Here is a 26,028-nt window from a genome sequence, read left to right on the forward strand (position 1 = left end):
TTCTAAAATGCAGAAAATGACTCAGAAATAGCATGCGCTGGATTAAGCTGCTGGCAAATGTTTTTCATTGGAACTAAAGTGTAGCCAAGTCAGAAGTGGAAGACTCAAATGTAGGTTCCCCAGTCTGATGTGGTTTTCTTCCAACAGTTAAGAATCTTCCCAGATAAAACCACCTTGTTAAAGCGAACCTGCCACATGATACTGGGCTTTAGAGGGTGCGAAGTTGAGAGAAGTTTTTAGTGCCAAGTTGTGGACAGGACTTCTGATTTCTGTGCAAGTCTCCTGACTGTCTTCCAAAGATTTTGTTTTTGTGAGAGCTTGTTAGGAAGGAGAGCAAAAAGATGATGAGGTAAAATGGATTATTTAAGATAATGAAATCCATAATATTGTACTTGTATTTATAGTGCTGCTAATACTTAATTCGCCTCCTCTAACGTAGCAAATAAATAATCTGCTCCAAGCTTTGTAAATCACTCCTTGCTGGAGATGATTCTGCTTTAGCCAAGAACATTGATTAAACTTAATTAATTTCTTATGGCTCCTTTTGCCTGTCTAAGGTCAGCATTTGTCCTGCAAGTTATCTGGAGCTTTGTCCTGCCAGAACTACACAAAGGAAGACTTTCTGCTCTCTCTTACTATTATTCTATAAATCTAACTGGTTTTCAGTATTGTGATGGCAAAGACATGGCACTTCTGATAATTTAGCTTCTTCTCAAACATCTGTTCAAAAATAGTGGATTTGCTAGAAGAGAGAGCATGTTCAGAATTTCACTAACTTTTCTTCCATTTTTTGTCAGAAGTTGGCCAAGGGTCAGGGGGGAAAAAAAAAATCTGACTTGCTTTATTTTGGGGTTAAAATGATCATAGTATATTACAAATTGAGTTCAAGATTCAACTCTTCCAAGGTCTGAAGTGTTAATTAAAGAGGTGTCACAATGCCACTGAATACAGCTGTTCTGATAAATTGATTTCATGTGTCTTTGGTAATCAGTGTATGACTTCTATGGACATAATGGAGTAGGATCCTATGCTCTTTGGGGCATGCCTGTACTCTGCTGTTAATACAAATTAACGCCAGCATTATCTTCAATGGTGTTGCAGTTCACATACTTGCAAAGCACGTGGTTAGATCAAACTGATCTGAGTAAGGTAGGTAAGTGAATATTGCTCATTAACTGATGATATTCCTGCTTTAGAGGGTAGACCACATTCTATTATCATTTACCTGGCAGTCATCATCTGCAACTGTGATACATTTTCATTGCTGGGTCCAAAAATTTTTGTTAAGGTCTCCACCGGTAACTATATTTACTTCAACACTGAGTCCCAAGGACTCTTAGTACCAAACTAAGATTTGGTAGTATGTCGCTGTTGGACAGAAGAGCTTGAGTGATGTTTTCCCCATGAAATTACTTTCCCTTTAAATTGGAAGTGCATGTGGCTCGCTCATAATTCTGCTGTATTGCAAATTAGTGAAGATCATAAACTGCCCGAAATTGCTCCTTCCTTTATCTAAGTGTGCAAAGGGTCCCAACAGAGAGCAATAAAGTACAAATGCTAGCCTAGCTGAAGAAACATAAAATAATCGTCTGTGCTATTTGTCCCTCCAAAATGTGGAATTTAAGGACATTTCCAAAACAAACAGTTGTCACTTCCGAACCTCCAGAATAAAAGAGGCTCACCACACTTGGACCTGCGTTGGTAATATTCAAAAGAAAGTAGACTGTATCAGTCTCCTTGTACCTATTTTTATAGGCTGGTGGTTTGTGTGTGCAAAAAGGGAAACGTGTTTTGGAACTCAGCCCCAGAATGCCTCATTTTTTTTCTTGGAAAAGGTTTTGCGTCTAGATAATTATTTAAAACTGAAGAAAATCTGAGAGAGTGGAAGTTTGGGGCCTTAAAAGATGAGTTACACAGGACTGTTTAACATTTTTGGGTCTGTTGTTTTTGCAGCTGCCTACTGCTCTGTACAATCTCACAGTTATTAATCGGTCACTCTTCCTAGTGTCTGTTGAATTCTGGTGTTTGCAGAATTGTGATATGTATGTATGTTATTCTTGATTACATCTTGCACTATCAAGGTCCCAAAAAGGAGACTAAAAACAATATTAAAGAAGTGGTGACACTCTGAGCTGAGGGAAGGTTGTAAAACTGCAAAAGGCTGAGCAGCTGGAAGGGTTCCTCAAGCTCCCAGGGCAGTGCACAGTGTAGTACATACTCCCCTGACAAACACCATATTCCAGGCCAAACCATAAACTCTGTACAAACCAAGCTCCAGCTACGCTGTGTTAGGAGGGATCTTGATTTAAATATGCCCTTTGTATTGGGCTGGGTCAGATGTGTTCTGTTCTGCCTGAAGCTGAGTCTGGTTGAATTTTTTAATTGCCCTCCCCATTCCTGCCCATCCCCAGTTGCATGTTGCTCCCCATCCCCCAGTCTCCTACTACCTCACAGATGTTTTGGTGCCCTGAAATCTGCCAGCGTGACTGCACACATAGTTGCTTTCCTTGAGCTGATCTTGTCAAAAGGGTCTTGGTTTAAAAGGGTGCCAGGTTTAAAAAGGCAAGTTGATAAAAAAAAAAAAGTACTATGGCAATTTCTTTTTCCAGCTCAGCTGCAGCCAGAATATCGTCTGGTTGCAGGCTTGCAGAGCACTGTCTCTGTGCTGCTGTGTCTTGTACACGCGACGCTCAGGGGAAGGAACTTTATAGGTGGGTTTGTGCTTAAAAAAACAATACAGTGGCACACATAGGTTTGCTTTACTCATATGCTTTAAGCATAAACCCAGCCATCCACAAACTCAAAGTTAAGACTTCAAAATATTTTCATGTAGAGCTAGAGCAAATTATTGGTCATCTTTTATTTTTCAAGCTAGGCTTATTTACCTCTTGAAATTTTCATGTGAGTCTCAATAACATCCCACTGGCATAAGAAATTAACTGTCTGCAATGCATACACAAGAGAATCTGCCACAACGTTGTCAAATACTTTCATATGGCTGAAACACAAAGTAGGAGAGGTACTAGAAACATACGCTGCACCTCAACTTCAGCAGCGGGTAGAAGCAAAAAAACATACTATTCTTTTCTTCCCAGTTCACTCTGAGACTTAATTCTTCAGTTTTCTTCCACCCATGGTTTCCCCACCTGTATAAACAGCCAAGCCTAATTATTCTTTTAACCCAACACATATCTGCCTTTCCCAAACAAGAAAGGAAATGAAAGTCTAAAAAGCTTTCAGTTCATCACTAAAAGGGGTCCAAAATCAGAAGGAAGTCAATCTGTTCCCTACAAAGGAACTACGTGGAGAAAAAAAAAGAAACAGCACAAACTTTACACAACATGAACTGTCATCATTCATATTATGGCAACACCTAGAAGCCAGAATTGAGATTTGCACCCGGAAAGACAAAACATGGACACATTGTGAAGGATTGTCCTACCTGAAGAACTTGCTGTCTAGATACACAAGGCAGAGAATGAAAGGAAGCCCACAGAAGACCAGGATTAAGGGTCTTGCCTATGAGCAAGACACACAGTCCATGGCATAGCCAAGATGAGAACCCAATGTGCCAAGTAGAACCATAAACAGTGTTTCTTTCCAGACAGAGTAAACTTACAACCTTTTTAGACCTTACAAATAAATTTTTATAGAGTAAAAAAAGGCATACATTTTACTATGGCAAATGGTTTAGGAACGATCTCAGCCACCCCAACTCCCCCATCCCTTTGGCACCCCAGACAAGGTATACTGCAAGTAAGAAGCTGGACTCCTGATATACAACACATCTAGAGAAGTGTGACTAAATGTTTTTCCATCTTCTCTATGCTCTAATTTCAGCAAATTTAAGTGCCAAAAGAAATAACTCCACAGCTATGCAACAGTGCAAATGGTTCAAATATAGAAGAAAAAAGAAAGGGGACAAAAAAAAAAAAAAAAGACACAAATGCCACAGTGCCAGTTCAAAGAAAATCCTAGCTGCCATTTTTGGGAGTCAAAAGACACATAGCTCATCACCAAAATCAGAGGGCCACAAATATAAGCAGCACCTTGCTGGAAGGGTAGACAGAAAAACAGGAATGCAGACATTTTTCCCCGCATATAAATTAAAATATATAAATTCTAAAACTGCTTGTAGCACACAGTCGACAAAACGCATTCACGGGGTGTTTGATTTATTTAATTTTGCCCAAAACCTACCCCTTATTTCTGCAGAAGGAAGGGTACAAACCTATTAGCATTACACAAGGAAGCAGTATCATGGAGGGCAGAGCAGTGCATTTGTTTATACTAAAACAAAATCAACTCAAGCGATGTGTGGCCGTCACTGATCTGATTATCCTGTTTTGTGCACTGTATCCCTTTCCTCCACCCTTCATTTGCACTATTTGGCTGTGTCTTCATTGCTAAAAGAAAGATGTAATTATTACATTGAGACAGCTATTGCACTGTAAAAATGCCAGCAGCGAAAAGGAAACTTTCGCATCAAGTAAAAAGCCAGTGTCATTATTTCACTCCTCACCTGAGATTTCATCAGCTGCATGGAGTTGCACTGACTCTATCAGGACTTTTACGTCAAGATTGCAATATCAGTGTAATAATTGCACCTGTTTCAGCAATGAAGACATGACCTGGGACTTTCAGAGCAGGAAGCCTTCTCCCTTTGTGTCTGGAAAACTTCCAGGGCATTTCAGATGAAATGATATTCCAAACAACTATTCCAACCCTATGCTATAGTTGAGAAAAAGAAATTAATACTGCCGTCCTTCAGGAGCCAGACTGGGATTCTGACTAAGGCAGAATACACTTAAAACATTCACCATTGCAATGCACTGCCTAGCACTTCACACACTCATAGATGGACTAAGCATTAGTGCCACATGTCCCCTCCCTGGTGAATGCCTTTTAAGCACAGTAAGCTTATTACAACCAGTTTTTACACCTCTTCTATTTCCAGTTGTTGCAGACTGGTTTGGAGTTTATATGTTCTGTATTCTGCTGTCCCTATTACACATATGCCTATTTTTTTACTAATTAAAAACACCGCAAAATACAAATGTTAATCCAAAAAGCTACGACCCACAGCCTAAAATCACATTTCCAATCCAGAAACGTGACAAACATGGCACATTCAACATGCCAGACACTAGCATACTGCCAGCAATTAATTAACAACTGCATTTTAACTTTTTATAAACAAGACTCTGCAGCAGATTGTTAATAAACATGAAATACATGCAAGAAATGACCACACGCATTTCAGTAACTACCTCCAGGTATGAACAATAATGACTAAACACAGAAGCAGACATCTACCCTCTTAAAATACAACAGCGGCTTATGAACCCAATTTAACCCACATATTTACATGCAAAGGAGAAGGGCTGTTTTTCCTACATACTAAAGATGGAAGTCTTGCTTAAAAAATTATATTATGCCCCAAATGTAAGTCTTATGTGAATAATTTAAAAAACAAAGACACCTTAAATTTCATTAGTGAATTGCAAGAAAATTGAACATGGTGCCTGCACTCACCTAGCCTTTGAAGCACTGTCTGAAAGAGAGAACTGAACAACCAACTGAAACTAAACGAAAAACCTACCTTCTCTAAAAACTAGATGTAAACTAGACCACAAAAGCACTTGCTTTTTATGAAAAACAGCTTTCTCCTCAAAAACAAGTGCCAACTTACCAAAAAAAAAAAACCAAACCAAAAACGACAAACAAACCCACACCAAACAAGCACTAACCTGAAGCACAGTTGACAGAAGCCTTTCACTTCTGTACTAAACTTAGGCACCTCATACTGTAACTAAATACTTGCTCAGTTAGGGCAACGTTCATGTTCTACTTATGGAAAGCATTGTAACATTACAATAAAAGTAGTACAGAGTGGAAACAGGTAACTCCTTTATTAAGTTCATCTCATGCAGAAATTAACTAAAGACAACGCAAATAAAAATGAAGATTTCTTTCTGCTTTAAAAAGGGGACCTAAAATCCAGAACTCCCTGCTCATGTCAGTCTTCTATTAATTACCATGCGCAATATGGGTCAACCTTGCCATCAACAGACCTCACTTGGGTGACAGAAAGTAATTCACTTTTGAGGACAATTCAAGTTTTGTTGTCTCCTTTGCTGTCACTAATACTTGCAATGTAGAGCAGCACTGTGCAATACACGTTATCAACTCATCAGGAATGATACTCAAAACCACCAACTCATTTTATAAAAGTCACTGAGGAGACAATAACTAGAAGCCATTATCATCCATCCATTCACCACTTCTTCTCGATAATTGCACCATGAAGCTCTGAAGCGAGAAGATGCACTTGATTTCCTCTATGTTATCAACATGTGAAAAACATCAACTTTCTTATGTTTTACTTGGAGGAAGTTAGGGCATCTAAAACCTTTCAAGAATGTGCTCTACTGATTACAGCATTATGTTGTTTCCTTTATAAAACCCTAGAATGCAAAGTATGTTTATATATACATATATATATATGAAGTGTGTGTGTGTATATGTATATATGCACACTTAATAAGGTAACAAGACTTGACATCAAACGACACCAAATATTTCTAAAAGCTACTTAGGTTGAAGCTTTCAAACTAAAAACTTCATCTCATGCAGTAATTGTCCAAGGACACCACAGAATAGCACAACATCAAAGGAGAAAACATCTATCTACTCCTGCAGAACAGTTAATCCATACAATTAACCCTCTATCACATCACACTATAAATGCGAACACATGTTCCATTTCTGTGTTGCTCAGAAGATTCTCCAACATGCTATTCTTGTCACTAATGAGGTGCAGCACAATTAGACTCACAAAAATAACACATTGAGTTTAGATTTTATTTATAAAAAAAAACCCACCAAAACAAAAAAGAACACAGAGAACAAAACATCATAGGCTGTGTAACATCTGAATTGCATGGAAACATGGCATTATCCTTCCTTCAAAGCTGAACATGTTAGACCCATCAAATCCTTGATCTTGCATTATCACAGTTTTATTAGACTAGACAAAAAATTATTTAAATCAATTTTTACCCTATATCATAAAGCAGCCTCTCTTTTTCTCCTCTCCTATGCAGGTGTTTATTAATAAACACGTTTGATGAGAGAAGAGAGAGAGGGGGGGGAAAGAAGGAGGGAGAAGAGAAAAAAATAATAATAATAAAAAAAACACTGAGCGAGGAAAAGACATCCCACAAAACAAAAGGTAACTCAGGAGGTTACTTTCAGCCCAGTCCTCTAATCTAGTTTACTACATGGCCACACATTTTTTGCTGTCACTGGATGGGGCATGCTATGGAAGCTGGATGCTGCTTAAACTAAAACCACTGGACAAAATACTCCCTTTGAAACACAGTCTCTTCCTAACCTGCGTCAGGTGTTGCAAACAAATTCCTTTTTGTTCAGGCTTAAAGCAACACTGTTAGTTACGAAAAGGTTCCCAGTAGACTCTAGAACATTTAAAATTAATACATCTACTGAATGGCATGACACTGTTGCAACCTCATTTGCAGTGACCGGTGCCTAAATGTTGTTTAAATTGTTTAAAAAAAACTAAACCAAAACAAAACAAAAACAACCAAAAAAACCAACAACAACAACAAAAAAACCAACTTCTCCAGATTTAGGAAGCAACAAGAGAACCACTTTTGAGTTCAATTTAAGTATCAAATCAGCCTCCAGGGAAGAAAAAAAAATTAATTAAAATCTAAACAGTAAGCTGCAGATAAACCAAATTTGGGGCTATTTGGGGTTTGCATGTAAACTTTTGTGTACTAGTCAAATAAAGCCTTTTTTATTAGTGCCAATTTTACAACTGTATAAAAAGATGTGCTTTGAGGTTGCTAATAGACAAGTTTCAGGAATTCTTGTTTTTTAACATGAATGTACGGCTGTCAGAACTAGAAAGTTTCATGCCATTTCAGACACTGGGAAGAATTCTGAAATCATTACTGCTTTGCCAATGCATCGCTGAAGCCAGCGCAACAGGTGGAGTAGAAGCTGGAAGATCTGTAGTATCCAGCGAAAAGAGTCTGACCGTACATTGGGCACATGCTCAGCCAAACGTGGAGGAAAGACAGGCACAGAATGCTATCTGCTGTAGACTGATCTATTTGTTAGTGTTTTGGGATCATCCCCCCAAAAATTATCCTCTTAGGAATAAGCAATATATATGACAGGACTTTGAATAAATTACCATTCCATGTTTCAAAGCCTTTCTAAATAAACATAATAAACCACACTCACTTCTGGCCACATACACATGATGTCACATGATGTGACAACCGACATCTTACACCTCAATAACTGGAAAAAAGAAAACAAAACAAAAAAAAAACAAAAAACAACCCACTTTTTTTTTTCTTCCCCCCCCGGCCATCTTACCTTCCTGATGAAGGCCAAAGTTTTGAAATTGAACATGGATATCTTAAAAGTTAAACTTTCATTGAAAGAAATGTTGCCAAGCACTAAGCAAACACAACTTACTCAAATACTCAGTAATCTGTTTCCAGTGTCCCGCTGCTGTTTAAATAGGAAAATAACCCTGCAAAGTCCATTCCTTTTTATAAACAGCCAACATTAGTTCAGACTTTATAATAACAAACTGGTGCTAAAGTTTCTTTTTGCAGTCCTAAGTGTGCGCGCATAATGCTTACCCATCTCCCACCGTGCTTGACTGCTCTATTCTTGCCTACAAACACTTCAGTTTAAAAAAAAAAAAAAAAAAAAGTTATCAAAACTCTAGTTCCTGGAGAAAACAGGGATGTTTTTGTAGAATTCAGTATATTCCTTCTGCCTCACAATAAAGTGGTGGACACGTTATACAGGAGAAAGCATTGCACGCAGCTGTAATTTACAGCACAGCAGCTGACAAGTTATATTTTTATCCCTGCAACCTCTCCATGTGCCTGTTGATGCCCAAGCCTCCAGAAAAAACGCAAAGGCTTTTCATTAGCACTGGTACATAGTCTCTCAATTGCTATGAAGCTTTACTGAACCAATGATGAGTTCCTGTCAACACAGTGGTTTGCAACAGCAATGACAGTCACACAGCAGGGAAGAAAGACCTGAAGTCATTTAGTTTCCAACACAGACCAAGATTTTACTTATTAAAAAATAAAAAAAAATAACCAACAAAAAAACCCTGCTGCTAGAGTCTCAAAATGAGCATAAGAAAGAATGTGTAAAGCAGCTTCCTCCCAATTAATGGCCAGGGAACTAAACAGCTGGAGAATTTAGCAGTGATTAAAAGAGAGCAGCAGAATTCACAAGTAAAAGAACAAATTCCTATCCCATACTAGTACAGTGGTTTGAGTGTACCTGTCCTGCAGTGTGAGCTCCCAAGCAAATCATGACTTTTGCTGTCGTCCATTCGAACAGATCCTCCCACCTTCTGCAGGGTCAGTGCCAATCAAGGGCCAAAAATGTGTCTGGAAGACGCTCTTGCCTCATGCCCTGAGATGTCCTCCTCATAGGCTCTTGGCAATATGTTAAGAGAAGGAATACCTAAAAGAAGGCATCCTCTCTCAGAAACTAGCATTTGTGGACAAGAAGGTCCTAACAGGCTGTCAACAAGCATAAGGACAGGTGTGATGTTATAAACAACCACAATAATGAATCAGTTTATATCACGATGTTACCAGCAGATGCTCAGATTCAGTAACACGAGCCTGTTACACAGTCCCAATCCCTACAGTATGAAATGAGCTCAAAGGCTAAGACTCAGAAAGGACTGTAATAAAGTATTCCAGAACAGATCTTTGTGGGGAAACCATTCCAAAATACAAGCACCCTTGGGGAAGTAATTGTGGAATAGCTGTTAGGTTTTGAATTCATATTCTATCTGAAACAAAGCAAGTTTTGTTACCCTACAAAAACCTTATAATCTGTACAAGGAACGATACTAACAGGTCCCAAGAACATTCCTCAAAGTTGGGCACTGCAGTACATCTCCTTTAAAAAGAAAAAATTCTTCTGTGTCCCTGCAACATTAACTCCACAGAATCCTAGGAATCAGAAAAGCACAAAAAAAATCATGCCAGAATCTTTACCTGTATCTACCAAGTGCCTTCTGGATGGGCACAGTGGCTTTTACACATGCATTTTGCATATGTAAGCCCACCAGTGTCAAGGAGCAAGTACGACGTGGAGGACTGAGACAGCTGTATCAAGAACTCACAGTACTCCACATCCTCCCTCACTGCACACAGACTTCCTCAGGAAAAAAAAAATAATAAACCAACAAAAAAACCAACTCAGAATAACCAGGCGAGAGGCCAATGCTTACAAAGATCCCATAGCCATTGTTCAGAGAAAACAAGTCACTTGCATCACTCCCCACATGCAATAAGCTTTGGGCTGGCTAAATTCTGCCTCTGAGGACCAGCGCCAGATGTGCTCTATCTCCAGATGCCAGGAGTTCCACACCCTGGGGATCAGCAGCCTGAGTTATTTTCCATGAGCTGTAATTACTGTAGCAGGATGGAGAAGGGCTGGATGTGTGAAGGTGGTAATCCCCAAGGTAAATGAATCCTAGATCACTTAAATCTTTTGCAGATAACAATGAAAACCTTATTTTGGACCATGCAAGTTGAGAGATAATATGGAACACAGGTCACAAGCATAAAGTACTTCTACCTGCTCATCTTCACTCCATTGTGCACTAGGCTGAATGCTAAGCAGCAATCCTCAAACAGAGGCTAAGTTGCAGCTTCTCCAGTTTTATCAATTCTGTCATGGGCAGACAATGTTAGTGGAGCCACACGCTAAGGGGAGCAGGCAGCCTCTTCAAACTGCCAGAAAAAGGAGGGTGGTTTGGGGTTGTTTGTTTTGTTTTGGGTTGGGCTTTTTTTCCTTCCATTCAATGATGCTGCCTCATCATCCTACTTACAGAAGTAACCCAACAAGTTTCCAAGAGCTCTCTTGACCACCGGTTTTAATTACCCACCTACAGACATTCCAGCCTTTAGCAATCTTGGTTCTTCAGACAGTGGCCAGGGGCGGGGAGGGGCCAAACACAATGCGAAACAAGCAGGTAAAAGAAAAAACAATACACAAGATCCCTGCCTAGAAGAGCTTTCACGCTAAGAAATACTACCAATACAGGAAAAGGATACGACATGCAGAAATTGTAAAATAAGGATTGCAAAAGGTATGGAAAGTGGTTATCCAAGAGCAAAGACTTAGGTGCTCAAAATTGATCAGGCATACAATTTTGATTAATAGAATGCACATCACCCCACCTTTCCAGGGATACTTTACCTACCATTCTGTTAGTTTGCAGCTTTGTTTCTCTCTAATGAAACACCAGACATTGAGAGAGTAATACAATGGAGTCAAAGCAGATTTATTACTAGAAGGTTATTTAAAAAGCATATGTATAGGAAAAGATTACTGTGAGATGCCCCTTGTGTAAAACACTGCAAGATGCATTCAGAGAGACCATTTATGTATCACTGTCACCTTTTCTCAGGTGAAAAGTTGGGAGTTCACAGACTGAAGGGCATGCTTCAGTAACAACACCAAATCCAGGTATACTGAATTCCAGTCCCATACCTAGTGACTGTGAAACTTTCCTCCATAAAATTATGTATCAAGATCTAACATCAGGAGTTGAAGTCTACATAAAAAGCAGGGGTTTTTTTCAGAAACAGAAGGTTATTCAATAATACAACCATTAGAATGAAAGGAAAAAAACAGAGCAGGAGAAACTGGTTAACCAAGTATTTAAGCACATAAGAACATACATACATATTATATACACACTCACACATACACATATGTGGAATACCGCCCCCCCAAAAAGAAAAAAAAATATCTTACACCCTTCCACATGTACATACTTCAGCATGAACTAGCCAGGACCTTGTAAGAGATTACTTCTGCCTAGAGCAGCACTTCTGCGAACTACAAGCAAATCTGCCTCTGCTCCAGGGAACTGAGTGGTCTGGTAGCACATTTAAACTCCAAGTAACTACAAGTCACTAATTAAAATCCAGGTATTTTCCAGTTCTCTGGCTCACGCAAAATGGTTTCACTTTCCATAAATGTCTTGAAGGCTCTTTAAAACACTAAAATTTGCAAACAGCAGAATGATTTCAGCACTAACAGGCATCTAACACAGGGATTTTTGTCACAACCATCCAGGATTCCTTCAAGTAGAAGGATTACCCCCCCCCAATCCTGACAAACACGTTGTTTTCTGTTGCTTTGATAGAGGAAGGGAAGTTCAAATGTAGCCAGGATAACTCCATGGCCAACTCTCTGCCCTTTAAAATTAAATTAAAAATCTTCCTAGCTGAGCATTTCATTTTTCAGTTGCAGTCAGATGCGATGGTAACAATGAGTGGAATGACCACAGCCATGAAAACATTTCAGAGAGAAAATTAATCACTATCTATATCACATTTTTGGCCACAAACTGGCTGCGAACAGACAGCAATTCTTCTGAAAATATTAACCATCTGTAGAACTTGTTTGTCAAAGTTTATTAGGCAAATAAGATCTATCAGCAGACTTACTAAGTGTCAAGCACGCCATTCAAAGTTCAAACGTTACGGATTAGTTTTGGACGCAAGCTACAGTGCTCACTTCACTTATTCGTCTGCAGCTCTTACAGAACACCTGCAGATAATGGTTTATTTACTGCAAGTATCATCCAATGCTCGCTTAGATTTTTGCTGGTGTGTGTGCAATTTCTCCCAATTTTACCATTAACTACAATGTCCACAGAAACTAAGTTTTGAGTTCCAGGCGGGGTGGGTGTTGAAGAAAGATTAGATGAGATGAAAATCCAGGTTCATACATGTTTTGGGGGCAGGTAAAAGGGACAGATGATTCAAGTCCAATTTATTGAGGCTTCATTACAGTTTTGCCTGCACTAGCCACAGCCTACCTAACTCTCACTATGCAGCTTGCCTAAATAAGTCCAGATGTGTAAACTCTTTCTGACTATACACTTTTTCTAGCACTTCAACACCTGCAAACTGGAGTTTTAGAATATGGGTAACAGTCAACTTTATCCAGACAGTAAAAAACATGGTGTTAAAACCCAGTCAGAGAAAAATTCTCCATAACTACAGATTTCTTTTACTCAGCTACTAATGATGCAGATAATGTATAACCTTTTTTTTTTTTTTTTTTAAATCATCCACAGCTGGGCAGACCTTCTAAGTGGAAAATGCTAACACAGCAGTTTAATTTGCTTTCATATCATCTGTGAAAGACACATCTAGGTAAGTCACCAATAAAGATTTCTGAGGCTAAAACATTTTCCCCTTGGAAAGAAAAAAAATAAATGTTTAAACACATCATACTTCAAGCTGCCAACTCTCAAGAAGGGAATGCAATCAGAGAAAAATCTGAAGAAAACCTATTTAATGTCAAAATTCATCCCTATAGGGCAGGCAACTCTATTCTGAGCTTCTCAATTGTTCTAGAACTAGAAAATTTTCAATGACAAACAAAAACAAAATGTGACAGAGAAAATGGGAAACTTGGTGGCCATGAGTGACTGTCCTTAAACGGGACAGAATTCATAAGTAAGCCACAGTATATTTGAAATAACTAGTTATGCACATTAAAGCCTCCAAAGCTCCTTTAAACTATATGCACAACATAAGTAGTGATCGATATACATCTAACACTGGGTAATTTATGATTCAGTGGTCAAAGGTGACACCTTCTATAAAACAAAGGATTAGGTTTTGGGGTTTTTAAATTCTGCTGCTTTGAGAAGTTCAAGAAACAGCATTCTGACTTTTGTATTAAGCTAAAAGTGCTAAGAAGGAACACTAAGTATGTTATACAGATATCCCCTATAGTTACACATCAGAGAATAAATCTCATAACCTTTCATTCCTTCTCCTCCTTGAATTATTCACTGTCATCAGCAGAGACAGCTTGTTATCCAAGAGCTAAACTCTCGCTTTTTCTCTTCCTCCACAATGAAATGTAAAACAGATGTAAATATACTTCTATTTCACAATATTTTTTTTTTGTGGCATCACCAAGACACTGGTCTTAAGTGATTGAACTAAAAACAGTATTTGAAGACAGATATTCAGCAGCAACATTTCCTAGGTTACTCCAAATGCCACAGCTTTGGGATTGTCCTTTCAAAGCAATCACTCTTTGACCCCAAAAACTTATTTTTCCATCTGCACAAAAACTTGTAGAAACTGTCCTTTACCAATTATTTGGAAATAATCCTTGAACAATAATAATAATAAAGACAAAATAAGGTATTTCACATCGCCTCAAATATCAAGTATGCACCACTTCTAAAACTAAAACTAGAGGTATCTATCAGCTTAGAAGACTTTCTAAAATTTGATGCACTGAGATTTCAACCCTCAACAGCCTCTTCAGACAAAGTCTGGTGACATAGGAACATGCCACGGCTTATGTAGCAACCTAGAAATGATGGGCTGGCTGACAGAAAAGGACATGACAAAGTGCCCAAGCACCCCACGGGGTGTGAGAAAGAGCAAAACCTGGTAACGGCAAAGTAGCTGGCAGACCACAAACTCAATGTCACAAAAAGTACCCTTCAGTCTTACCTGAAAAGCCAGACATAGAGTATGTTATTTAGGAAATCTGAGAAACAAGAAAAAACAATCCACAGTACAAAGAAATAAAGATTCAGGTGGCACACGCTAGCTAATACAGAAAGCTCCTAGAGATGTGTCATGGTGGGAAACCTGCAAAACACTTTCCTACACCACACACAACCCAGCTCTTTACTTCAGGAGCACCTACAATATGAAAATGGGGTACTTTTGACCACCACTGTCAGAGAGAGTCCACTGAAAAAAGCATTTCATCTCTTACAGCCAGGCCAAACGCAAATCTTTATTTAAGAATTATCTAGAGAAAAGAGAATGGCAGAAGCATGGCATAACGAAGAGCAGCTGTAGGTCAGGACGTCCTACAAGCTGGCTAATTTGAAGCAACATTGTCTCACAAAAGCATTTTGTTTTGATTGATCCACAAGATATATTGCCACTTAGGCATTCTGTGCTGTTGTTTTTTTAATTCATATAAAGACAATTACACTGGGTAGGCTTAGGGGTATGTCTCCCTCTCAATTTATAAAGGTATAAAAGGAAGCAACTTCACCTTCTTGACAGCCATACTCTATAGTGTGAAGTTTTGCATTAAAAAAAAAAAAAAAATTTAATTACATTTCTGGTCTTCTAAACACTTTTTTGGGGTTTTTTTGCCTTCTGAAGTCCAGCTAGGACAGTTTTAATTTGGAAGAACAGAAAAGAATGTGCTCATGCAAAGTGAATGGAAAAAAAAAAAAAAGTACAAGGACTGGACAAACCATCCATGGATCTGGAATCTAAGTAAAACTGAAATTTCCACAGAAGGTATGCTTAAGTTATCAACAAGTATTTAAGTGCATTACTGCTGTTAGGCATAATCTGTGCCTAATTCAAAACCTGGAGTATATGGCTTAAACCATAAGTACCTACAGTGTTCCATGAAAGTTCTCAAATGACATAACAATAACCCATAGATTGTAGCAGCACTGTACACTTTCATCACGTTTTCTCAGATCCTCCACTCCTTTTCCTTTTGATTTAGTTAAAACCAGCACTGAACAGCAGAAAAGAAAAAGAACATCTACAAAATCACATTGTAGTAATACTATTTGATTCCCAAACCCAAAAGCCAAGAAATTCACTGAGCAGGTCCACTCAATCCACAGGTCCTCCTCATCCACCAAGAGGTTTTGAAACACGAAGCAGACAACAGCTGCTCACGCTCTCTGGCTTTTTTTGACTCTTAATTAAACACCACAGAAAGAAGAGGTCAAGCTTCTGTCTTCACTGACTGCCACCTCCTACCTCCAATCTAATTCTTGCAGGCTGAGGATCAAGAGTCCCCAGGGCTAATTTATCACCTTTACTAGCATGTGCAACAAGCCACTTCCAAAAAGAAGTATTAATAAATGTTTAATGAATCACATTTAATGCAACAATATGGTGAAATTAAAGTCAATAATACGCTCAAGGCAACCTAAAGAAAGGGCAACAGAGAACCTCTAGAATCACAATATGTTGTCAAATCCCAAGCCAAATGAAGAGATGCCAAGGTAAGTAACTCAACCATTTATCTCCCTCTCAGACAAAACTCAAGCCAACAGGGGTCCTGCAAGAAGGACAGAACCCCCAAATTAAGACCACTGCACTTTGACAGGACACCACGTGCCCTTTAACAAGAATCCATGAGAAAAAACTGAAAATCAAGCCCTTTGTGTAACCACACCAAAGGCAGAAATATAACTTCCATCTTTCTGCTTTTCATAGTAGAGGGGAGACTTAGAACCTAACACACTTGCAACTTCTTTTCTCCAGTTGCATCATTTTTCACCACAGCTCAGGAACAGCACACTTCATAGTTTTATTGAACAATTACCTGTTTTACCTCTGTAGTCTCAACAGGATAACCAGAGTTCAGAAACCTTAATTCTGCCTGCCACAAAGACAACTTTTATTACTGTTTAAAGGCAGTCAACTCAAACTGGGGAAGCTCAATTTCCGTATGTATAAAAGATAAATAATAGATGCTATGTTAGCAGAATATTCAGAATTAGCTAATACTTGCACAGCACTTCAGAAAGCCAAAGTGCCAAACAATATTCAACAACTATTATATTACTAAGCAGGGACATTCTTAAATACATATGCCAACATTTGAGGTTCTCAGACCATGACAATCGCACCAGGAACTTACTATTGCATCTGCTGTCAGTGCTGTTTATTGCAATAGCAATAAACCTTCATACTGTGAAATGAAGACAATTCTGTAGGTGATTCACAGTCGAGAAATTCCTTCTCTCCGCAGACTGTCCCCATTAAGCTAATCTAACACAACACACTCACATAAAGTATTTACTGGTTTTAAAGCAGTTTCAGTTCCTTTAACCCTTTTATCATCCAGAACAAACAAACCAATTTAAGTTAAGCATGTGTCAATTTACTGCATCCTTGCCAAAGTCACCCATGGATTTAACATCAATACAAAATGACACCTTACATCTGCCTAGCACTCACATGGCAACTCCAGGAAAAGAGGGGGATCAGGCCCAGTCAGCATGGGTTTACGAAAGGCAGGTCCTGCCTGACCAACCTGATCTCCTTCTATGACCAGGTGACCTGCCTAGTGGATGAGGGAAAGGCTATCAATGTTATTTTCCTAGACTTCAGCAAGACCTTTGACACTGTCTCTCATGGCATACTCCTTGAGAAACTGGCATCTCGTGGCCTGGATAAGTGCACTATTCACTGGGTGAAAAACTGGCTGGATGGCCGAGCCCGAGGGTTGTGGTCAATGGGGTGAAATCCAGTTGGCAGCAGGTCACAAGTGGTGTTCCCCAGGGCTCGGTGTTGGGCCCTGTTCTGTTTAATATCTTTATTGATGATTTGGATGAGGGGATTGAGTGCACCCTCAGCAAGTTTGCAGACGACACCAAGTTGGGTGGGAGGGTTGATCTGCTGGAGGGTAGGAAGGCTCTACAGAGGGATCTGGACAGGCTGGATCGATGGGCTGAGGCCAATTGTATGAGGTTCAACACGGCCAAGTGCCGGGTCCTGCACTTGCGTCACAGCAACCCCATGCAGCGCTACAGGCTTGGGGAAGAGTGGCTGGAAAGCTGCCCGGCAGAGAAAGACCTGGGCGTGCTGGTTGACAGCCGGCTGAATGTGAGCCAGCAGTGTGCCCAGGTGGCCAAGAAGGCCAATGGCATCCTGGCCTGTATCAGAAATGGTGTGGCCAGCAGGAGCAGGGAGGTGATTGTCCTCCTGTACTGGGCACTGGTGAGGCCGCACCTCGAGTACTGTGTTCAGGTTTGGGCCCCTCACTACAGGAAAGACATCGAGTTGCTGGAGCATGTTCAGAGAAGGGCAACCGAGTTGGTGAGGGGCCTGGAGCACAAGTCTTATGAGGAGCAGCTGAGGGAGCTGGGGCTGTTCAGTCTAGAAAAGAGGAGGCTGAGGGGAGACCTTATCGCTCTCTACAACTGCCTGAAAGGGGGTTGTAGTGAGGTGGGTGCTGGTCTCTTCTGTCAGATGGCTGGAGATGGGATGAGAGGAAATGGCCTCAAGTTGAGGCAAGGGAGATTTAGGTTAGATATTAGGAAAAATTTCTTTACTGAGAGGGTTGTCAAACATTGGAATGGGCTGCCCAGGGAAGTGGTTGAGTCACCATCCCTGGAGGTATTCAAAAAGCAAGTGGACAGGGTACTTCAGAACATGGTTTAGGGGGCATGGTTAATGGCTGGACTCGATGATCTTGAAGGTCTTTTCCAACCGAAATGATTCTATGATTCTATACTGGCAGGCTAAGTGTGAGTCAAGCAAGAGTAAAGGAAACAACAGCTAAATTAAAAATCCTGTTTATTACATGGACCCTCACCACCCTTACCAACCCATCACCCATTCTTTGGAGCTTCTCAGTAGAATTTTGTGGCTTAACAGATATTTTAAATTTTTAGTAAACAGAAACCACAAAGATGAAACGTTGGTGAGCTCCACATCCTGATTTTCCCGAGAGAAGGAATTGAAAGGATTGCTGGCCCATAAACTTCTAACAAACAGCCATAGCGAACAATACTTTGTGGGACATACTTCCCATTTTCTCTCTTCCTCTCATCACAACTGTTTAGTCACCCAATATCTCAAGAACTGCTCAAAATATTCTTTGACTCTATCGTGAGACTTTCCCTGGCCTAACTGAACGGGGCTAGGACTCTCCAGAAGTATTTTTCCCAGTTCAGAAGTCCTAGCTGTGGGCTGTCAGGAGACGGCACATCTTCGACTTCTTCAGAAAGTCCCAAGCGTCCAAACAGCACGTGGCTTTGACCAGCCAGTGTCCCCAGCCAATATCCTAATTATTTGCTCCTGCCCTAAGTGAACTTGCAGTGTTGTAGGACAGGTCCTGTTGGAAAGCAATATAGCAAAAAAGGAAAATAATCCACATGTCTCAATCTCTAAACAAAATGCTGACTCCATTGTGCATAGTAGAATTGCATCGCTGCTGGCCTGTGCTGTAAACTGTGGTGATACTTATTCTACCGTTGTTCTTCCCTCAAGACTCAGGTCGATACCTATTTGAGTTCTTCACAAAGGTCTTGAGCAGAAAGTAACAACTATTTCCTTCAAGTGTTCTCAGTGCTGTGGTTTTTTCAGCCATATCAACTCCTGTGAGAAATTCTGAACTTACAAAAGCCAGACATTTTGAATGTTTAATAGCTCTTTGGTTAAAGATGTAAGGAAAAATTAAGAGCATTTCTTAGAATGAAGAGAAATAAAGTTACCCACAATAGCTTCTTTCTAAACAAGGAATTTAAGCCTAGTTATTGTTCTCGACTTCAGGATGGCAGGTTGCTTCATACAATACAGTATGTTCACAAAAAATACTGATCTAACATGGAACTAAAACTTGTCACTAAAGCTATTTCTGAGCATCACAAATAATGAAATTTCTTTTATTTCTGCTTTGACAAAAAGCGAGACAACTACTTTTAACTCTACATTGTTGGCTAAATTTTAACTAGAAGCGAAGTTACATTACACACTCTTTATAAGTCATGTGCATCTATATTCTAGGAGAGGTTTTGTAACCTTTAATTGTTGTTACGCTGCCAGACCTTACCCTAACAATAAAGGATAACAAGTTCCCAATCTCTGTGTTTGCTAAAAAGTTACCTTGGCTTGCGTTATTCAAGAAGCATGCACAACTGAGGAAAATTTACAGCTGGAACAAAACCCATGGCCTATTTTACTAACGACTACATTATCAACAAGTAAAAAAAAAAAATTCTTAAGATAAAAGTTAAAGTAGCTGAGATCAAAAAAAAAAGATTCCAAAATAGCAAGAGGCAATGGTGGAATTTACACTGGGCTATTGATAAAATACATTCACACCCTTCTAAAGTATTGACTTTGTGTATCATGCTGATTTACGTATTACAGACATGTCTACAGTATGAGTAATTTTAAAGCATCTCAATGCTTTAAGATGAATTTAAAACGAAATTAATTTAATCTAAAATGAAATAGTAACAAATTAATTCACATACTATACCTAAAAGACAGTTAAAGCCATTATCCTCTGTCTGGAGAGAGAAGATTCAGTGCTTTGAAAGTATCAACTTAAGCTTCAGAGTCAGTCTGGAGTTTCAGTATTTCCTCACTATTTCAAGAGGATTTATGACCATAATTTGTGACAGACCCTCACATCGTGCTAGTAGTAGTTACTAGGAAAATAGCCCCCTAAATCAATGACAGACTGACCGAAATGGCACTGAAATGCAGTTGAGGACTCCTAGATAGCACATTTCCCCATCATAAAATTAGCAAGTGTTCTTTCCTACTATGTTCTACATTTAAACATAGTGATAGGTAGCATTAGCTTTCGGTTATCTCAGGAAAAACAGTATTAATTAAAAGTCATTTTAGGGTTGTGCTCAAATGCATTTTTTATTTCATGCTGCGTCCCTAGTTTCAAACTTCTGAAACCATTCTGTCACACTTCTCTGTTCACCTTTCTGTATCTTGTGTTTCTTATATCAGGCAAATAGTCCTTCTATTAAAGAAAACTAAGACACAGTCTCACAATTTTGGGAAATGTTCTAGTACACGACAACCAATAGCTAACCAAGCTTTTATGAGTTTAAGTAAAAATAATTCTTGTTTGAGATAATTCTTAAACAAGAACTTCAACAAAAATTATCTCAGCTACTTCCAGGTTTTAAGAGCCCCACATAAAACACCTGCTGTGTAGTATTAAACATTCAGAACTTACAGTATCTGCAGACAAAAACATGCCATTGTCATAACCATCTTGTTCCTGAATACTTTACACAAGCAAGAGACTCCTCCTTTCAAGGAAGCCTGAAATGCAACGATCATTTTGTCTTACCTCAGTGAAAGGAGTCTCAAGTATAACCCACATCTGAAACAGGTTTATCATTATTTCAAGCCACATAAATAAAACCACCCCTGACACCACCACATATAGAGCAAGGACTTAGCTCCACAGCAAAATTATTTCACAAAGTATTCAGGATCTATTATAACATGCCAAACTTCGCAGAAGCTTTAACACTGCAGAAGTTCCAGCACATTCCCCATCTTGCAGAGATGTATTTACATATTTGTAAGACAAGCACATCAGAATACTTTTAAGAGGTAAAAGTCCCTCAAAGTCAGGTGTCTGCTTACAGAGTGGGGGTTCTCAGGAATGGAACTAAAAACATGGAAAGCCTCTCATAATGCATCCATGCTCCTTCTAAAAGGACAGATAAGCTGTCCTTAAAAGTACTGTCCAGATCAACCTAACAAAAGAATCACATACCTTCCTACTAAGTAGGCAGAACAAGAGCAACATCATTAAGATTTATAACCAAGACTCTTTAGCTAATTACTGAAAAACGGTACCTTTGTAGAAGAGTTTTTCCATGCATATTAAGGAAGGTGACTATTGATACAGAACATACACTATATTAAAAGAATCACTGTCCCTAAAATGAAGTGAATGAAAACCAAACTCCAAGTGTGAGTTCTTATTTTCCTAAGAGTTCCAAACACAAAGTTACCCCTTTTAAAAAATACTTTCTATTAGAGTCTGTTAAGTAAATGTAAGGAAACCCTCAAGCAACACTATCAGGCTGTTCTCTCTTCATTTAACTCCTGTAAGTTGATTTTTTTTTCCCCCTACAGCTACATAGCTTCATTCAGTCAAGTAGAAACGTGAACGTCTTTACACAAGCACAAGTGTTCAGAAGGGAAAAAGCCACACTTCAGGTTTTCTGAAACATTTTTATAAGATTGTGGCAATGTGTACGGCGAAGGTGCATCCTGAGATGCAAAGGGCATCTTTTTCATATAATCCCGACAGAATAAGCAATACATAAGACACACCTACACAGAGCTCCAACTAAAGATATAGAACAATGATGCCAGCAGAAAATGGTCAGTTCTCTTGCTCTAAATGACAGTTCTAATAATTACAGACGGTTTGAAAAGGTGGGTGGCCTAATAAAAGAGGCCCTGAGGTGATGTTCTGACAGCCTTGGCCACACTGCCGAGTTTTCTAAACTACCTCGGAAATTGCAACAAGTAGGCTTCAGCTTGCTGAAGCACCGGGCTGAGGTATTCAGGCAGACCAGGCGCAGCAGCCACAAACCAGAAGTCCCGCACATGCTGCCCCAACTCCCCATCTTCGGCGATACAAAGTCGGGGCCGAAGCAGCGCGCAGGGAGAAAGGCTGGGGGACGCGCCCCGGCCCCCTCCCCACGGGTGCTGCAGGCAGAGCAGAGCCTCCGCTTATTTCTGCTTTTAAAGCATTAGCGCATGCACTTCAAAACGGTGTTGCAAAGGGAAAGCAAAGGGCAGGCTCAGTGCCCGGGACAGAGCGCGGGTTAGCGGGGGGGCCCAGCGTTCCGCCGGCGAGGGGCGACCGGGCTCCGGCAGCGCCCGCGGGGCTGCACCGGGGCCGGACCCCGGACCCCCGGGCCGGGCCGGGCCGGGCCGGACCCCGCGACCCCGCACCCCCGCCCGCCGCTGCCTCCAGCCGGGCCGGCTGCTTCCTCCCGCCGCAGCGCCACCTCCCCCCCCCCCCCCGGCCCTGTCGCCCGCCTACAGCCTTAAACGGAGCTGCGGGGGGGACACTCGCCTTCCCCCCACCCCCTCCCCAGCCCTGCCAAGAGCTGGATAAGCGACACCCGACACCCGCCTCTCCAAACCCAGAAAAATCCCTGCCCGGGATCGCGGAAGAACGGCCGCGGGGATGGGGGGGCGGGGGGTGGGGGAGCGACTTTTGTCTCTCTTTTTGCAACTGTACGCGCTTACCTGAGCCACCGCCGGGGGAAACGGCTTCACCACCGCGGCGGGACAGGTCCGGAGGGAAGAGGGAGGAGAGGCCTCCTCTTCCTGCGCCCCCCTTTTGAAGAAAAGGGGGGCGAGGAGGAGTAGTTTGGGGAGAGAGGGGGGGAAGATGCATCCAGCCTCCCGTCCTCCTCCCGCCCCGTCCCGTCTCGCCCATGTGCGCGTCCTCCCCACCGGGCCTCCCCGCGGGAGCCCGGCCCGCGCCCCCCCGCCCCGCAGGGTCCCGCTCCCGCCCCCCTCCCCGCCGCCGCGGCCCCCGCAGCCCTCCCGGCGGAGCGCGGCGGAAAGTTTGCCCAAGTCCGACAACAAAAGGGACAGCGGCGCTCCCCCTCCCCGCCGACCCGGGCCCCGCGACGCCCCGGCGAGCTTACCCCCGGCCGAGCCCGGCCCGCACCGCAGCACCGAGGCGGCCAGGAGCCGCAGCAGCAGCAGCAGCGGGAGCGGCGGGGCCGCCGCCGCCTCCATGTTGTGCCGCCGCAGCAGCTGCCGGAGCCCGCGGAGCGTCTCAGGCAGGCTCCATGCTCGGGGCGCTGCGCTCGGCGAGGAGGGAGGGAGGCGGGGAAGGGGGGAGGCGCTGGAGCCGACCCTCCCTCCTCCTCCTCCTCCCGCCGCCGCCGCCAGGGAGGGGGCTGGGAGCCGCCGCTCGCACCCGCGGCCCTGGGAGGAGCCGAGGGCGAAGCGTCCCGCCGCAGCGTAGCCCACGCGTGGGTACACCTGGCCGGGGAGGGGGGCAGGAGGTGGGATCTCAGAGCTTGCTTCTTTCTTTTTTTTTTCCTCGTTCCTTCTGGAGCAATTACTCCAAAAGCAGCCAGGAAGGTCGGAGAAGATGGCTCGCTGCGTGTTCAGAAAGCAACCTTTCTTTGGTAGATTTAGAAGTTGAGCGTGGGGACGCCCGCCCCTTTTTCTGTCTCCAGGGAAGACGGTGGCGGTTTGCTTTCCAGGAGGAGGTTCGCTTTTGCCTTCCTTCTCCCATCAAAACAAACGTTTTATAAAGCCGCTCTTCTACAAAACGCTACTTTTCAAAGAAAGGCGCGTTCAACAACAACCTTTTGTCGTCCGCCCCCCCCCCCCCCCTTAAACAGGCCACCTGCTCGCGTAAACACATTAGCACTAGGAAAGGGGCAGAAACTCTGCCCCGTGAGACGAGGCCTTTGCCGTGCTGGCGATAGGCTGCAGAGAGCTGGGCAGCACCCGGCTCACACTGAACCGTCCTGCGCCTTCCACACATCAGACGCTGCCCCCACCTCCCTAGCAAGGACAAAAAGAAACAGCCCAAGTCAAGAAGATCCATTTGAGTCTGCATTTTCCCTTGGGCTGGCACCAATTCTACAACAGGAAAAAAAGTTGCTAGATGGCCTTGTACAGGGATGGAAACAACCGGAGTCTACCTGGCACCCCCTTAAACCATTTTTGCACGTCTTGGAGCAGAAGCTGTAAATCACAAGCAATTATTTAACAAGTGGAGGTTAAGTTTAATAGTTTTGTTTCATTTCAGATATGAGCGAGTTCCAGGTTTCCCAGTTGCCGTGTACTAACTTAGCTGCCTTGCTGTAGGTGCTACAGCAGCAGCTGAGATTTCTTCTTGGTGCCCTGTGGATCCCTGTCCATCCCAAATACCAGGACCAAATATTTGGGAATTGTTTTAGGTCCTGTTGGTTACTCCATTGCAGACCTCCCCTCAGACTTCCTTTCCTCAGAAGGGGAAAAGGTCTAGTAGTTTGTTTTGGTTTTAGTCAGTGGTATTCAACTTAGCTAAGAAAGCAGTTTAAAATTTCAAGGAGTTACAAAAGGCTTATAGTGCTGACCTTAAAGTTGACCTGCAAAGGAAAATAAAGTTTTCTTCTCTATCTTGCGGCTGTTTTAATGTATGAAGAACATGTATTTTAAAGAGGGCTCATTTTAGGTGGCATTTAAAACCTAGAAAAATCTCAACTTTCTGGAAGACAGGAAAACCAAAAGTTGGTCTTTCTTGATAGAAGGTCTGTAATAAACTGGAGCCCAAATCTGTGCTGCTGTAAATCATTAATGGCAAAACTTTGGGTGAACACCAACTGAATAAGGGTTTTGTTTTGGATCTGTTTAAAAAAACCTGCCCAACACCAGACAGATAATTGGAAGAAAGATTTCTTTATTGAAGACAGCGATTGGACTTTACTTTTGATGGGTCTGACCTCCTGCATCATGGAAATTACCCAGTAGTCCTGGCATCACAGTAACTGGGGGTAATTGAAGTCAGAGACAGAGAAGGGGCAGGTGAAACAGTTGCACTTGTAGCAGGCAGTGGGGAGCAGTGGGGCATGGAGACCGATATCCCACACCCCCAGCAGCTTGGGAGAACTGCAGCACCAATACGCAAAACTGGTTTGTGTGCCTCCACGCAGAGCCAGGCCATCCTGAGATGGCATCGGTGGCACACCTGAGTGCCTCTTGCCACCAGAGCAGCTGGGTTCCCTGTCCCATCCTCCTCCTGACAGGAGCAGGGACCAGTTCCTAAGATGACTCACCCACAGCACCAAAGCCAGCGTCAAGCCATGTGGGGTGGGTGAGCCTGCCCGTAAGGCTGCTGGAGGGGAGCACCAACTTCTCTTTCAGCTGGCAGCTGCTCCCAGCACTTGGTGTCTTGGGGCTCAAGGTCCCATACTGGGATGTAATATATGGCTGCTGCTATCCCTGCTCCATCCAAGTGTTGCTTGTTTATATCCCCATCTGACCCTGTCAAAGTGCATGGGCAGTTTAAGATTGGCAGCATTTTATACCAAAGAAGAGAAATAACAGCATGTGAGCGGCCACACCGGAGAAAGAAGCAGTATTTTATACAAGAGGCTAAAAGAGATAAAAATGACACTGACTGACAAAGGGATTTGGACAGAGAGATTTCAAACTAGAACATTTTTCGAAGGAAGGTACCCACCATAAGAAGAGATATTGAGACCAGGTAGATCCACTGGTGACCGATCAGAACCACACACCAACCTTGCTGCAATGGATGATTATTCACAGGTGTAAACCGCAGAGTTTCACACCACATTGAAGTTCGTTCTTCACCATAGCACAGATCTGGTATGAAAGTTCATTTTGAGAGTGGAGTATTCTTGCCTGGTAC

At 42.0% G+C, this 26,028-nt stretch overlaps 1 protein-coding gene across 2 annotated transcripts in view; it reads right to left on the bottom strand.

The window, feature by feature from the left end:
• The window catches only part of LRP5 (LDL receptor related protein 5), a 169,193-nt gene extending 145,713 nt beyond the window's left edge, over positions 1–23,480 (bottom strand). For both annotated transcript variants that reach the window (XM_052810384.1, XM_052810383.1), the window contains exon 1: positions 23,297–23,480. In XM_052810384.1, coding sequence (XP_052666344.1) covers positions 23,297–23,390 — 94 coding nt within the window. In that variant the 5' untranslated portion in view covers positions 23,391–23,480. The remainder of the gene's footprint in view (positions 1–23,296) is intronic.
• Between the last annotated feature and the right edge of the window lie 2,548 nt (positions 23,481–26,028).

This window comes from Harpia harpyja, chromosome 16 (genome assembly GCF_026419915.1).
Source record: "Harpia harpyja isolate bHarHar1 chromosome 16, bHarHar1 primary haplotype, whole genome shotgun sequence".
NCBI lineage: Eukaryota > Metazoa > Chordata > Aves > Accipitriformes > Accipitridae > Harpia > Harpia harpyja.